Source organism: Mauremys mutica, chromosome 16 (assembly GCF_020497125.1).
Source record: "Mauremys mutica isolate MM-2020 ecotype Southern chromosome 16, ASM2049712v1, whole genome shotgun sequence".
Taxonomy (NCBI): domain Eukaryota; kingdom Metazoa; phylum Chordata; order Testudines; family Geoemydidae; genus Mauremys; species Mauremys mutica.
The window spans coordinates 11,036,037-11,051,373 of record NC_059087.1 but is presented as its reverse complement, the minus strand read 5'-3'; the positions used below and the strand labels follow the sequence as shown (position 1 = coordinate 11,051,373).

The window sequence follows — 15,337 nt, the reverse complement described above, 5'->3', positions numbered from 1 at the left end:
ACCTTCGTGGACCCCAAATTCATCAACCAGAAAACCAAAGTGACAATTCGACCCTTCATGTCAAAACCTGTAACATTACCTACTGTGCGTTTACCTGTCCAGTACAAGGGCTGGTCAGGGAAGTGGACTTTTGCTGTCTATGACAACCATCCGATTCCCATGCTACTGGGGAACGACTTGGCCCGACACATTGAACAGCAAAAAACAGAGGGAGTGGTTACACGCAGCCAAGCCAGACGAGCTGCCGGACCCATCCCTGTTCCTGAGCCATCCACCGAGACCCCGTCTGTATTACCAGAGACCCAGACAGAGGTGGTGGAACCGGATCCCAGGCCAACACCTACAGCAGCCATAGTACATCCAGTCCCAGAACCGGAACTGGAAGAGCAACCAGCGCCAGCACCGGCGCCAGCGCTTGCAACTCCACCGCCAGAGGGCGCCAACGGGCCTGAACTGGCAGAAGCAGCAAACAACCCTACCCAAGAGGCTCAGCCGGAGCCTGAAATGACACTTTGTGCACCAGCGGGGAGCGGTCCACAGTCAACGGAAACAACCTCATCACCTACATCGCTTCCAGAGGAACTGGTGTCTCCCGCCTCAAGGGAACAGTTCCAGAAAGAGCAGGAAGCTGATGACAGCCTCAAGAAAGCATGGGCGGCGGCACGCAGCAACCCACCGCCTCTCAGCTCTACTACCCGATCCCGGTTCGTTGTGGAGAAAGGACTGTTATACAAGGAATTTCTTTCTGGTGGACACCAGGAGGGCTGGCATCCTCAAAAACGGTTGCTCGTTCCGACCAAGTACCGGGAAAAGCTCTTAAGCTTAGCCCATGATCACCCTAGTGGCCATTCTGGGGTGAAACGAAGCAAAGACAGGTTGGGAAGGTCCTTTGACTGGGAGGGGATGGGCAAGGCGGTAACCACTTACGTCCGGTCTTGTAAGGTATGCCAAACGGTAGGAAAACCCCAAGACCAGATCAAGGCCCCTCTCCAACCACTTCCCATAATGGAGGTCCCATTTCAGCGAGTAGCTGTGGATATTATGGGTCCTTTCCCAAAGAAGACCCCCAGAGGAAAGCAGTACATACTGACTTTTGTGGACTTTGCTACCAGATGGCTGGAAGCAGTAGCTCTAGGCAACACCAGGGCTAACACTGTGTGCCAGGCCTTAACTGACATTTTTACCAGGGTGGGTTGGCCCTCTGAAATTCTTACAGATTCGGGAACAAACTTCCTATCAGGGACCATGAAAGACCTGTGGGAAACTCATGGGGTGCATCACTTGGTTGCCACCCCGTACCATCACCAAACTAATGGCCTAGTGGAAAGGTTCAATGGAACTTTGGGGGCCATGATCCGCAAATTCGTCAATGAACACTCCAATAATTGGGATCTAGTGTTACAACAGTTGCTGTTTGCCTACAGGGCTGTTCCACATCCCAGTTTAGGATTCTCACCATTCGAGCTGGTGTATGGCCATGAGGTTAAGGGGCCATTACAGCTGGTAAAGCAGCAATGGGAGGGGTTTACACCTCCTCCAGGGACTAACATTCTGGACTTTGTAAGCAACCTTCAAAACACCCTCCGAGACTCTTGGGCCCTTGCTCGAGAGAACTTAAGAGATGCTCAAGCGGAGCAAAAGGTCTGGTATGATCGACATGCCAAGGAGCGGTCCTTCAAGGTAGGAGACCAGGTCATGGTCTTGAAGGCGCAACAGGCCCATAAGATGGAGGCGTCCTGGGAAGGACCATACATGGTCCAGGAGCGCCTGGGAGCTGTTAACTACCTCATAACATTCCCTGATTCCTCTTTAAAGCCTAAAGTGTTTCATGTTAACTCTCTAAAGCCCTTTTATCCCAGAGAATTACAGGTCTGTCACTTTACAGTTCAGGAAGGAGATGACACCGAGTGGCCTGAAGGTGTCTACTACGAAGGTAAAAGAAATGGTGGTGTGGAAGAGGTGACCCTCTCCACAACCCTACAACGTCTACAGCGGCAACAGATCAAGGGACTGTGCACTGACTTCGACCCCTTGTTCTCAGCCATCCCAGGACGGACTGAGCAAACCTACCACTCCATTGACACAGGTAATGCTCACCCGATTAGAACACCACCCTACCGGGTGTCACCTCATGCCAAAGTTGCTATTAAACAGGAGATTGACAACATGTTGGAGATGGGTATCATCCGCCCTTCTACCAGTGCATGGGCATCTCCAGTGGTTCTGGTTCCCAAACCAGATGGGGAAATACGCTTTTGTGTGGACTACCGTAAGCTAAATGCTGTAACTCGTCCAGACAACTATCCAATGCCACGCACTGATGAGCTATTGGAAAAGTTGGGACGTGCCCAGTTCATCTCTACCATTGATTTAACCAAGGGATACTGGCAGGTACCACTAGATGAACCCGCCAGGGAAAAATCTGCCTTCATCACCCATGCAGGGGTGTATGAGTTTACTGTGCTTCCGTTCGGACTGCGGAATGCACCTGCCTCCTTCCAAAGGCTGGTGGATGGTCTACTAGCAGGATTGGAAGACTGTGCAGTTGCATACCTCGATGATGTGGCCATTTTTTCTGATTCATGGCCCGAACACCTAGAACATTTGAAAATGGTTTTAGAGCGCATCAGGCAGGCAGGACTAACTGTTAAGGCCAAAAAGTGTCAAATAGGCCACAACAGAGTGACTTACCTAGGACACCAGGTGGGTCAAGGAACCATCAACCCCCTACAGGCCAAGGTGGAGGCTATCCAGCAGTGGCCTGTCCCAAGGTCAAAGAAACAGGTCCAATCCTTCTTAGGTTTGGCCGGATATTACAGGCGATTTGTACCACACTACAGCCAAATCGCTGCCCCACTAACTGATCTGACCAGGAAAACCCAGCCAAATGCAGTTAAGTGGACTGATGAGTGTCAGAAAGCCTTTACCCAGCTTAAGGCGATGCTCATGTCGGACCCTGTATTAAGGGCCCCAGACTTTGACAAACCCTTCCTAGTTACCACCGATGCATCTGAACGTGGGGTAGGAGCGGTACTAATGCAGGAAGGACCGGATCACAGCTTCCATCCTGTCGTGTTTCTCAGCAAGAAACTGTCTGAGAGGGAAAGCCACTGGTCCATCAGTGAAAAAGAATGTTACGCCATTGTGTATGCCTTGGAAAAGCTACGCCCATACGTTTGGGGCCGGCACTTCCAGCTACAAACTGACCATGCTGCGCTAAAGTGGCTTCACACCAACAAGGGAAACAACAAGAAACTTCTCCGCTGGAGCTTAGCTCTCCAAGACTTTGACTTTGACATTCAACACATTTCAGGAGCTTCCAACAAAGTTGCTGATGCACTCTCTCGTGAAAGTTTCCCAGAATCAAGTGGCTAAAAACTGTTCTTAATATGTTTTCATGCTTAGTAGTCGATGTAATAGTGCATGTGTTTTATTACTCTGGTTGTTTTACAGTTCTAGGAGGAAATCGCCGCCAGTGGATCCCACTGTGACGATTTGGGGGGCGTGTCATGAATAGTTAGTAAAGGGTTAAAGCATAGTACCTGGTGGGCATCTGACCTGAGGACCAATCAGGGAAGAGAATTTGAAACTCCTAGGAGGGAACTTTTCCCTCTGTTTGGGGGGGTCTTTGTCTTTAGCCGTCTGGAGTTACAAGGGTCCAGATGTTTTAATCAAGTCTACAAGTTTCCACCTTTCTGAACTAATTTCTTCTAGTCAAGATAGTATTAGAAAGATACGTTGTGTCCTCACCTAATAATCCTATGCTTGCAATTCTGTGTGTTTGTTATTGATTATTCTTATTCTGCTGTTTTGTGTACTGAGAAAGGGAGAGGATTCTCTCCAAAACTTAGCAAGGTTATACCCTATGAGTGTCCAGCTTGGGCTCATAGAGATTCTGTATTTTCTTGTTTTCCTTTTAATAAATTCTTTCTATAAAGACTTGATTAAAACATCTGGACCCTTGTAACTCCAGACGGCTAAAGACAAAGACCCCCCCAAACAGAGGGAAAAGTTCCCTCCTAGGAGTTTCAAATTCTCTTCCCTGATTGGTCCTCAGGTCAGATGCCCACCAGGTACTATGCTTTAACCCTTTACTAACTATTCATGACAGGAGTATAATAAACTGGCCTGCACAGCTGGTGCAAGCTTTTCTTTGTTGTTTTTCTGTCTGCTGGGATGGTGTAACTTGCTGTCCGGACTAGCATTGTATTGGACTAGAAGAAATAAAATTTAGCACCTTGGGGAATTAAGTAAGTAAAACACCAGGCTAGTAGTCTGTGGGGTCTGTTCCTGATCTTGCCGCAATAATATATAAGAGAGGTCACTTAACATCTTTGTCTCAACTTAACTGCTTGTAAAATGGGGAATGGTGCAACTTAAGGTGCTAACTTAAGATGTGCTGTGGGAGTGCAGAGCGGATCCTTTGCAATAATCAGTGCTGCCCTTTATCATGTTAAGTTTTATTGTATGTGTAATAACATCCATAATATCTCCTGTTATCTTAAGATATTTTCCTACCCCCAGCTACTAAAGACTGTTTCTATCACTTCAGAATAAGCAATTGGAATTCTTGCTTAAACAAGTCACTTTCTGAATGTCATCTCTGTTTTAATATCTTTCTCAACTACAGAGAAAGCTTAAAGCAGAGAATAAAGCAGTAGTTGCTTAGCAACATTAGGGGAATCATGTTAACTCTAAATCTGAATTCATGTACGCAACTGACTTACAAGAAATGCCTGTATATTTGAAAAAGGTATTTGAGATGTCGTCTTTCTCTTTTGACTATCAGAATTATTACACAGTTTATAAAAGTTCCCAAACAAAATATAACAAATATCTTCAGTGTATTTGTCAAAGGATCAGTGGTTTAAAAAAAGAGTGATAAATTCTTCTGTTGAGTTCTAGATTCCAGGTTGTTTGTACTACTTGATTTAATAGACAGAAAGTAAAACCTTTTAAGTCCTGTCCTATTCTCATGCAATTACACTGCTGTTCTTTTGCACTTGTTGCAGCTCTAATAATGGTTTTATAACTTGAGCATTGGCCTGCTAAACACAGGATTGTGAGTTCAGTCCTTGAGGGGGCCATTTAGGGAACTGGGGTAAAAATCTGTCTAGGGATTGGTCCTGCTTTGAGCAAGGGTTTGGACTAGATGACCTCCTGAGGTCCCTTCCAACCCTGATATTCTATGTGAAAATCTATGTGAAAACCTGTATAGCCAATTTTTTTTTTTTGGTTGGCAGGTGGAATATAAATGTGCCTGTTTGAACTGAGGAGTTCATGCACATCTTAATTGTTCTTTATATTACCCTTTCCTTCCATTTAGTTTACAAAGCTTTGTTTCAATCTTCTGATCATTAGAAGGTGCCTTAAGATTGAATGGAAAATACTTCAAGAAAAACGTAATTTTTAAATTTGATCGGCGTATCCGTAGTGCTACGAAATTCAATTTTAAAAAAGTGAAATGTTAATGGTTACAATACTGTGATTTGAAAGCACTTTTTGTTCAAAAAAGAACTGAATATGTTAAAACCTGAAACATAAGTTTGTTTTTGTTTACAGTAAAGCTGAGCATACTTTTATTAAACCATATTAGTTTCACTTCAGGTACCTTTAAAAAGATGACACACATTGAATTAATCTTTTGTATTATTCCCTGCAATCCTCTTAAAGCACCCTTATTTAGCTGGGAATCGTAATCTCACATGACACCACCAACTAGAGGGTTTAATTTCAAAACTGCTTATTTGAGGTAGCATGAAATTGCTATCAATGGCTGCCAGCAGGCAGCAATATCACTGACGGCAAAGAAAAGATTTTGTGTTCTTTAGGCCAGATTAAATATTCGGGTGACTAGGAACATTATTCAAGTTTGGAAGCATGATTTTTTTTAATTACAGAAGTATGTAGTATTACATTTCCCCCCAAAGGTATCACTCAAGTCTAATGCTTTTGTGAAGGAACTAAGAAAAAAAAAATCAGACTGGAGTTCTTTCACTCAGTGTACTTCAGTTGGAGTTGTGTGACTAGTATCCAGTGTGGTCACCAGACTGAATCTCAGATAGTCTGGAAACTTTTCTGACAGCTGGGGTTATTTAGTGCAAGGTTACAGTTTTATTTAAGATGAACAGACTGCTGCATTTTTAATAAGGGTTTGGCCAAATAAGAATTAGAAATGATTTCAAATGTAATGTTAGTGGCAAAACATCCCAATAAATAGGATTTGGACAATTTTTTAACTTTAGTGTTTGTTGTATTAAACAGAAGCTTTCTTCTCCCAGAAAAATACTGTTGGCTTCCATACATCTATAAGGACACTGAGCCTCACGTTCTGGGTTTACCTTTCTTGGAGCCTCCCGTCTGACTTCTGAAAAAGGGCTCTTCAGCACTCTTCAATCCATAGAGATGTCACTTGGCAGCATTCAAGTGCTCTCCGCTTCAAGGGAGAACAATGTGGTGGTTCAGACATGGTTTCCCACGTGGCACTACAGATCAATAAGGGAGAACATGTAGTTCTGATGCACTGCCTTGTCTGAACAGAACTGCACCCTCAGGCCCTGAATAATTGACCCATCTGGCTTGAAGTCTTAAGCCTTTCCCCTTAAAGGAAAACACCATTGTCTTCCTATCAAGCACTGTGTATGGATGAGTAGTGATAGTCAAGCAGTGTTAAAGAAATATTTGCAGTTTCAACATTATGTGAACCAAGGATGGCTCTGAGCTTGCTTCATGGGCACAGCCATGCCCCTGCAAAGAAGCATAAAGGAGGTATGGAGAGTCTTTCCCATTAATTTCAGGAAGAGGCAGACTACTTTGACTTAAGTTTCCCATCCCTTGCTCTTACCTGTAGACAATACCTTGGCTGTGATTCTGCAAAAAATTGTCCTTGCTTTTATGCCCTGTGAGTAGTCCCATTGACTTCAGTAGAATTCTGACTATATGTAAAGTTAAGCATGTGCGTAAGTTTTGTGGGATCAGGCCTATAACAGCATATCATGTTGGGGCACTGGGGCTGCAGATTAGTCTGATATGCAGATTCTAGGTCCCATCTGCCCACAGTAAAGTTAAATAGTTAACTGTGTTGGGAGGAGGGGAAACTTTTTAAAAACTATTGAGACTTACCCTAAGTGTTGCAAATTGAGAGAAATGAACGTCCATGGGGGATGTAGGATTTGCCTCAGTCAAAACATGACTTGCCAAAACATGGTCTAGCCAAGAAGACCATATGGGAGTCAAGAGAGCTGGCTTTTGTTATGAAAACTACTTTAAAAATTTTCACATCTCAGTCATATTGTAGTCACCTTCCATCAATGCTCAAACATGGCCTTTTAAAAACTGTTCTAAAACAGACTAGCCAAACCATGATTAAAAACAGTTTTGCTGGACAGTGTCCTAGCTGTTTAACTCACTTTGGATAAGGTTGAAAGCCAAGTATAATGTAAACTTCCCTAGATGGTATGTTGATTCTGGTATACAATGAGACTTGACTGATATCAGTTGACACGAGATTTCTGAGAGAACTTGTTTGCTATAAGGTTGTACACTTGCTAAAAGAACAATAAAGTGGTGCAGCACATAAAAATCCAAGTATTTTATATTTATATATGTTCAGGATTTAATGCAAATATAAAACATTGATAACCTTGACTAAGACTTTCAGAGCAGCCTAAGGGAGTTAGATACTCATTGGAAATCAATGGGAGTGGGTACATAAATCCCTTAGTGTCCTCTGAAAATCCAAGTTCTTGTTTTTAACCTTGTACAAATGTATTTTCAATGTTCATGGATATTTATCGTTAGCAGGCACATTGAGCTGGTAACCAAGCACATAAATTTCTTACAGATTGATGCCTTTTTTCTTTTAATACAGGCCTAGAATTTGCATATTCAGCTGCTCCCAAATCCATGCAGAGTGCCATTATGGGACTGTTCTTTTTCTTTTCTGGAATTGGGTCATTTGTTGGCTCAGGACTGCTGGCGTTGGTGTCTATTAACGCAATTGGCTGGATGAGTAATCATACAGATTTTGGTAAGTAATCCTCAATGTATTGGAGGATGATGAAGTAAAATGCTTAATCAGAAATCATATTTCAGGGGTGGGAACTTTCTTAGCTTAGAATTGTAACACTTTGAATTTGTAAACCCTCTTAATATGGCAAAGACATAATTTCATCTTGCATATTGCTACAATTAGAGCTGAGATACTGCCTTAAATGGATACATTAGAAATGCATATGTTGTAAAGTGGACTTTATAAAAGAGCTGATTCAGTTAATTGCTCAGCTGTGTTACTATTTTTGCTCACCAGAAGATATTTGTACATTTAAGAATATTTTAGCTGGAATGTCTAGATTAGTAGAAGCAGTTGAAGAATTTTTTTTGCTCTCTTAAAAAATTTTAAATTACACACATTTTCAGTGAAAATAATAAAACAGGTTTTTGACTACAGAGTGCTGATTATTTGCAACTCATGTTTCAGGGTACTTTGTGGCAATTACCATACAAGAGTTAAATTTGCATTTCTACCTAGCAATCAGTTTATCTTACAGTCCAACCTAAGCCATACGTTTCACTGTCAGTTGAAGTTAAACAAAATCATTGGCACCAGTAGGTGGCACCTTGGGAATTTCATAAGATCATTTACAGACTTCAGTGGCTTGATTAGTTCCAGCAAGAAGAGTGTGTGAAACATTTAATAAATTAGGTTAACATTGATATGCAGGTACAGTTTTATGTACCCTCTACAAATTATGCCTAAAGTTAAACTTGGTGTTGAATTTTTTTGCCCTTTCTGCTAGATCAGATGTGATGTAGACTTTTTTTAACAGTCTGTCTGGAAACTACATTTATGCCATAAGTTGGCATCTTTATTTTACAAGTTTCTTCTTTAAAAACAGATGGCCAAAAGCTTAATCTTTACACAGGAGTCATCACGAATACAAAATTTTATTCCAAAAACAGAGGTCCCACATTTCATCTAGTTGTACAGCAGTAACAAGCATTTTGTTCTGACACACCTGTAACTGTTGAGTTTCTAAGGATGTGGGGTTTTTTGGTTATGACTTTCATAGGAATAATCCTTGTTGTAGAAAATATTTCTATAATTTAGCATTTTGAGATTTTTTTCAGATGAGGTGAATGGGAAACTGTTTGTTTTCCCTGAGATTCTTGAGCTGCCTGGGAAACCCCGTATGCCGTGTTGTAGTCGTGTCAGTCCCAAGACTTTAGAGAGACAAGGTGCGTGAGGTCCAATAAAAGTTATTACCTCACCCACCTCATCTCTCTTGCTAAACCCTAGACAGCGTAAGAGACTAGTAGAGCAACGATTGAACAACACAGGACCAGACCAGCAAATTCTCAGTGAGAGACTAAGGGCAGGTCTACACTAAGGGCGGGGGTCGAACTAGGGTACGCAAGTTCAGCTATGTGAATAGCGTAGCTGAACTCGAAGTACCCTAGTTCGAACTACTTACCCGTCCAGACGCCGCGGGATGGAAGTCCGCGGCTCCAAGGTCGACTCCGCCACCGGCGTTTGCAGTGGTGGAGTACCGGAGTCGACCGGAGCGCGCGGGGAGTTCGAACTATCACGTCTAGATTAGATGCGATAGTTCGAACTCCGAGAAGTCGAACTCACCGCGTCGACCCAGCAGGTAAGTGTAGACGAGCCCTTAGTTCCTCTGGGGTTGATGTTTGTTCATCCTGAAGATAAAGACTTTTTAAAACCAGTTGTTAATATTGGCCAAGATTTATTCTGCCATGGCAACTTTGGTGATCAAATCTGTCCATTCTTACAGCATACATATAATTCAAGAGATGTGCACTAAATATGGAGGAAGCTACTAGTTTATAAAATGTTTGTCATACTTGATATTTTTAATTAGACATTTTTGCCCCCTTTTCTAGCATGATCCATCCCATCTTGTTTTCCTTAGGCTATGATAAAACAGTCCCAGAAAAGGTAGCACCCCCATATAAAAATATAGATTGGCTCAAGTGCTTCCTGGGTTAAGACCGAAAGGTGTTGCCTCGGGTGGCTCCTTTGGTCAGCTGTGTAGAGTAAGCTGGGGATGCTCAGTCTGCTTCCCAGTGGACAGCTGTTACCAGGGAATTACCAGAAATCCCTATCTATCTTGGCCCTAAACGGCAGCTGCGGAGCTCTTATCTCCCCTTGCGTTCCCAAAGTTTGTACCTTGGAATCGGGGGTTGAGGCCTACCAGTGGGGTGGCTTTGGTTTGTAGTATCTTGTGTTGCTGCTACGTGGACTGTTACTCCAGTGAATAAATGGGGCTTCATTGTTTTTTAGTGCTATCGAGTACTTTTCAAAGTGTTAAATTCACTGTTTTATTTTAAAAATGTTTTAGCAAATGTATCAAATTTTAAATTTAGTAAGATCTAGTAAGGTCTTCAAGGTTCCTGCCCATCAGTTGTGAGACTGAAGCTTTATTGTGAATGAAGTGTGTGTGAATTTTTCATTAGATATTCTACAACTATAAATTTTTAAAGAAATGCAGTATAAACTAGCGGCATTAAATGTTCTCCCATGTGTTCTCTCACTACTTCCCATTGATGGCAGTAGAGCACACTGTCTGCTGGCACTTAAGCGTTGATTGCTACATTGAAATGATTCAATTATTTCTGTGATCACTCCATGAAATCTTGATTTTTTTTTTTAACATCCCGTCCCACAAAGGAAAATTACTACTTCTGCTCTTCAGATGGAGTTTTGAAAGTATATTGTATTTTAAATGTCAAGAGAAGACTGCTTTTGCTTTTATTGCTTTTTATTATAAACTCATTTAATTAGATCTTGCGTTTCAATAATTACAATAACTTAATCTCAACACATGTGTACGCTGCATTCAAAGCTTGTAAGGATTGATGTGTGCTTCTCTATTTCTTGCTTCCCCCTTTTGCTTATAATAGTCGTAATGGTCCAATTTGGCTGTAGCTCGTGGCATGTTGGAAGCAAGCCATAGTGTATTCTTGAAAATTCAGCAATAGTAGGAGCTTATTTCTTAATAGAAGGATAATGTTTTACCAATGAGCTTTCTTAATTTAGAAGCATTTAATGTGCATAAATCACTAGCTTAAAACAACTTTGAGGAAATGTCAGAGGTGAATTGAACCAGAAAGAAGTTCCACATAGCTGGATGGATTCCTAACTTTGCTCTGAGAGGGCTGAAAGAGAATTGCAGTAATGGCTTGATATGAATAATGCTGTTGAATTTTTCATGATGAATTTTTGTAACTTTATTTCCCCATTCGGCTGAGCAGGGAGGGGAGATTGAGGACTTCAGACACACAGGCACCGTTAACACTGAACAAGGCTAAGAGGTTGTCTAAAGAAATTGTAGTATATGAACTTCAGAATTCTGTTTATGCTTCATCAATTTCAATGATGTTGTAAAACATATGTTTTTACCCTAAAGCTTTACAGTTTCACTATATTCTAGGAGATCATTAAAATTAGATCATTTACCGTCTTCATTGCATAAACTTCCACTTTCCATGAAACAGCTTAGGTAGTATGGGCTAAAAACTGTGGATACATTTAATTAGACCACTAGATGGTTAAAGGGATAAAAAGAGAGTGATCCAGTGGACCTAGAAGAAAAAAATCTGTCTTGTGGAGCAATGACAGTACAAACTTTGCTTTCACTGTTTTGCGCTCTGTAAATACATTAGCAAATAGGATTTCTGCCAGGATTGTTCATAGAATGCCTTTTTAGTGAATATTGAAGACTATTCAGAGAAAGCTAGCTTTGATCTTGTATTTAAAAGTTCACTTTGGAGACTTCATTCTCAGTTACATATCCAGTTGAGTTAGAAAGACACCATATGAGTGGTATCATGCAAAGCTCTGATCTCAAATATTGCACGTGCATAATGTACGGCTTCTAAACAGCTTACAGTTCAAGGGTTTGTCCACACTGGAAGTGTTACAGCTGCACCTCTGTAGTGCCTAGTGAAGACACGAACTACATTGACGGGAGAGCCTCTCCCGTTAGCATAGGTCTCCACCTCCCCGAGAGACAAAGCTATGTCAATGGGAGAAGCCCTTCCATCGACATAGCACTGTCTACGCACCCCTGAGCGATGTTGTTATACCAATGTAAGTTGGTAGTGGAAACCAAGCCCAAGAATTAATTGTACAAATTTGTGGCAAGTGGATTAGAAAAAATCAGGTTTTTGACAATTCAGGTAGTAAAAGTGAAAAATCATCATTCGTAAATCTTTCAGATCTACATTACATCTTGTGTGCAGAATTGCTAGGAAGTTGCTGTGAAAATGCCTCAGCAGGTTAAAAGAAATATACAAAAAACAATGATGATGCTTTGAGTGAAGAATTAGAGGTGGAGGAGGTGCCGGGCAGTTGGAAATGTTCCTCACTCATTCCTTTGAATATACATTGGATTAGTTTTGGCCATACAGTTTTGCATATGTCTGTGAGATGAAATCTTCAGTGATTTAAGTCATTTTCATATAAAAACTTTTTCTATATCAACACAATTCATTTAATTTTTTTTACTGATTACCTTTCTATTTAGGCAGTGAGCCATAAACCTGACCACTTGTTGATACAAATCTTGTATCAACAAGGAGAGTAAGATTGTCTGCAAGGAGAGTAAGATTGTCCATTTACTTATTAAGCTCTGTTTCAGAGTGAGAGGGCATTGAGGAGAAAATACATTTTGGGGGTTCTGATTTAAAATGAAGAAACTATAGCCTGTAAATTAAAAGTACATTAAGTTCAGAGGCTTTTGTCTTACTCTGATAGCAATCTTGAGAGAGCATATTCGGCTTGTAGCATTTCCAGCAGGGGAGTTGGTTTCCTTTTTTTAGCAAGGTAGCTCATTTTATATTTAAAAAAAAAAAAGGGGGGGGGGGAGGGGAACCTCTGTGTGTGGTCTCCTTTATTTAAATTGGGAGAAGCGCAAAATTCTATTTCATAGTTTTTCAGCTAACCTGTTTTATCTGAAGTATGAGTGAGTCCACAAGGCATTGCATAGGTACATCACTTATAAACATTTCTGGTTAGCACTTACATTTCTCTCTCCCTTTTAGGAGTTTACTAAATGAATTCAGGTTCTGCATTAGTTGAAAATCAATTATATAAAAAAGGAGGCATCTTCACAGCTTTCCTGTCTCTAAGTCTACTTTTCTCAGGCTGCTAATTCTTTTTAAAAACTGTTTAGGCCTCAGGGGCCTTGTGCTCCCCTCTGTACACATGTAATTTCTGTAACATTAAGTGGGGTTGTGGGCAGTCATTGAGGAGAAATCGTATTGTGTGGGCTAAAGGGGTCTGCTCTTCTCAAGGGCATTCCTGACTTTAAGAGGTACAAGCACAAAATACAAAGCACAGCTTGCAGGCTGTATATTTTCCTAGAACTGCAATTTATATTCTAGGTAATGCCAAAAATTGAAATACCGGTTACATGATGGAAATATGATCTGGTTCTGGTTTTGCCGACACCTTTTGCAGAGATAAATCTTTATTATTATAGGACTGAGCAGGATTGTATACTCCCTATGTGTATTTACTTTTCCTCTCCAATTCTTTCTAGGTAACATTAATGGCTGCTTTTTAAACTATTACTTTTTCCTGCTGGCGGCTATCCAAGGAGCAACCCTCCTGCTTTTCCTTATTGTTTCTGTGAAATACGACCGTCAAAGATCAAGGACTAATGGAGTGACTGCCAATGGGAGGACCTGACAGTATCTGAAGTGGAAGAGCAGTTTATTAGACCAGCATGCAATAAATTAACTGGCAATGAACTGATAGCTTGCGAGATCTTAAACTGTTCTTCAATGGGACTCTTTCCTTAAACTTGCATGTTACATGAGTTCTCACCCCTGCCCCTTTCCCTGTAGGTAAGTGCCTTATGTTGGTGGGGCTTGTATGCCCTGTTGTAGAGAGAATGCAGATCTTGGAAGTGCATTAACTCTAGGTATTGAAGGCGCTGTGCTCATGCTGACATGTTGGACTACTTAGCATCTTTGGAAACTGAATATAACTAGTCAAAACTAATAAGGCAACATTGTATAATGTGGCTCACTCCTAAGTGAAGAACTTTGTTCAATGAAGAAAGGTGGATCTGGGGTGGGGAAACACTTTTTAGCAGTCTTTATTATGTTAAAGGCACCTGTTTTTCCCACAAAATGCTGCATTTCCTTGAAGTTCTGGTTACAGTTCAAGAGGCTCGGTGAAATTAGTAAGAGATCTCCTCCTCCTCTGAATTTTAAAAATTTGAGGAAATGAAATTCAACAGGTCAATTTTGGGACAAGTGGAGGCAATCTAAACTTTATAGTTCTGACTAGCTGGATAAAAAGGGATGGCTTGTATGCAATGGATCTTTCGTTGCAAATAGGAAAAATGTTTTAAGCCTACACTTCAGTATTTGATATAAAATGGCCTTGGGTGCATTTAGACAATACAATAGGTTATTTTGTAGCTGCTATCATTTTTTTATACATGTTAGACACTTTTGGGGACTGAACTGGTTTTACTCCAGGATTTTTTTTTAAGGTCAGAGTTAGGTGTATTAGGACATTAGGGAAACTTGTGTCCTTGAATAAGCAAGTCTTTTATCTAATGTTATCAGTTTCATTATCTCTATTTAAAGATCCTTAAATATTTTCAAGCGTGTGAAAAGAGATTGGAGACTGAATTTCAGTAGGCTTCTCAGTAAATGAATGTGTAATATCAATTGGAGGTCTCTTAGCCCTAATATCTTCAGTCCTGGTGTCTTTTATGTAATTCTTGCTAATGTGCTACAGGGCTAGAACCTTTCAGCAACACATTCCCATTATAGAGTAAATGTAGTTTTTACTCTTTCAGCCTGTTCGACTTTAATTGCTTTACCCTATTGTATTTAATACTGCATATGCAAGGCGATATGGAAAGCAATAGTTTGCAAGTGATGATAAAGAAAACAAACTGAAAAATCAATATTTTTATTAAACAGTTGAATGTGCTTGAGCTTTTACAGTTTCCTTTGGTGACTGCATTTAAAATGTTAAATATTTTTTTGGTACATAGAATGTCCTTTTAATGAGTTTACAAAGCAAAATGAACTCTTGTGCTGTGACTTCTGACCCTTTGTTCCTAGGTGAATAAAATTACACTGCAGATCTTCAGCGTTCTTTGGTCTTTATTTCCTCAAATCCATCTTTCAGTCCTATTAATTGTGCCACCCAATGGAATGAGTCTGGGAGTAATTACATATATTCGTCGTCTTGGTAAAAGACCCACAAGCAAGTGCTAAACCTGCTGGGACTAAGACCCTAAATGCATCCTGATCGTGGTGTAAGACTTGAACAGAATAGTGAAAATAA

General features: G+C 40.9%; 1 protein-coding gene across 1 annotated transcript in view; it reads left to right on the top strand.

The window, feature by feature from the left end:
• Nucleotides 1-15,136, top strand: part of SLC15A4 (solute carrier family 15 member 4) — a 60,250-nt gene extending 45,114 nt beyond the window's left edge. The window contains exons 7-8 of the mRNA XM_044990264.1: nucleotides 7,871-8,029; nucleotides 13,566-15,136. Coding sequence (XP_044846199.1) covers nucleotides 7,871-8,029; nucleotides 13,566-13,714 — 308 coding nt within the window. The 3' untranslated portion in view covers nucleotides 13,715-15,136. The remainder of the gene's footprint in view (nucleotides 1-7,870; nucleotides 8,030-13,565) is intronic.
• Nucleotides 15,137-15,337: the final 201 nt, after the last annotated feature.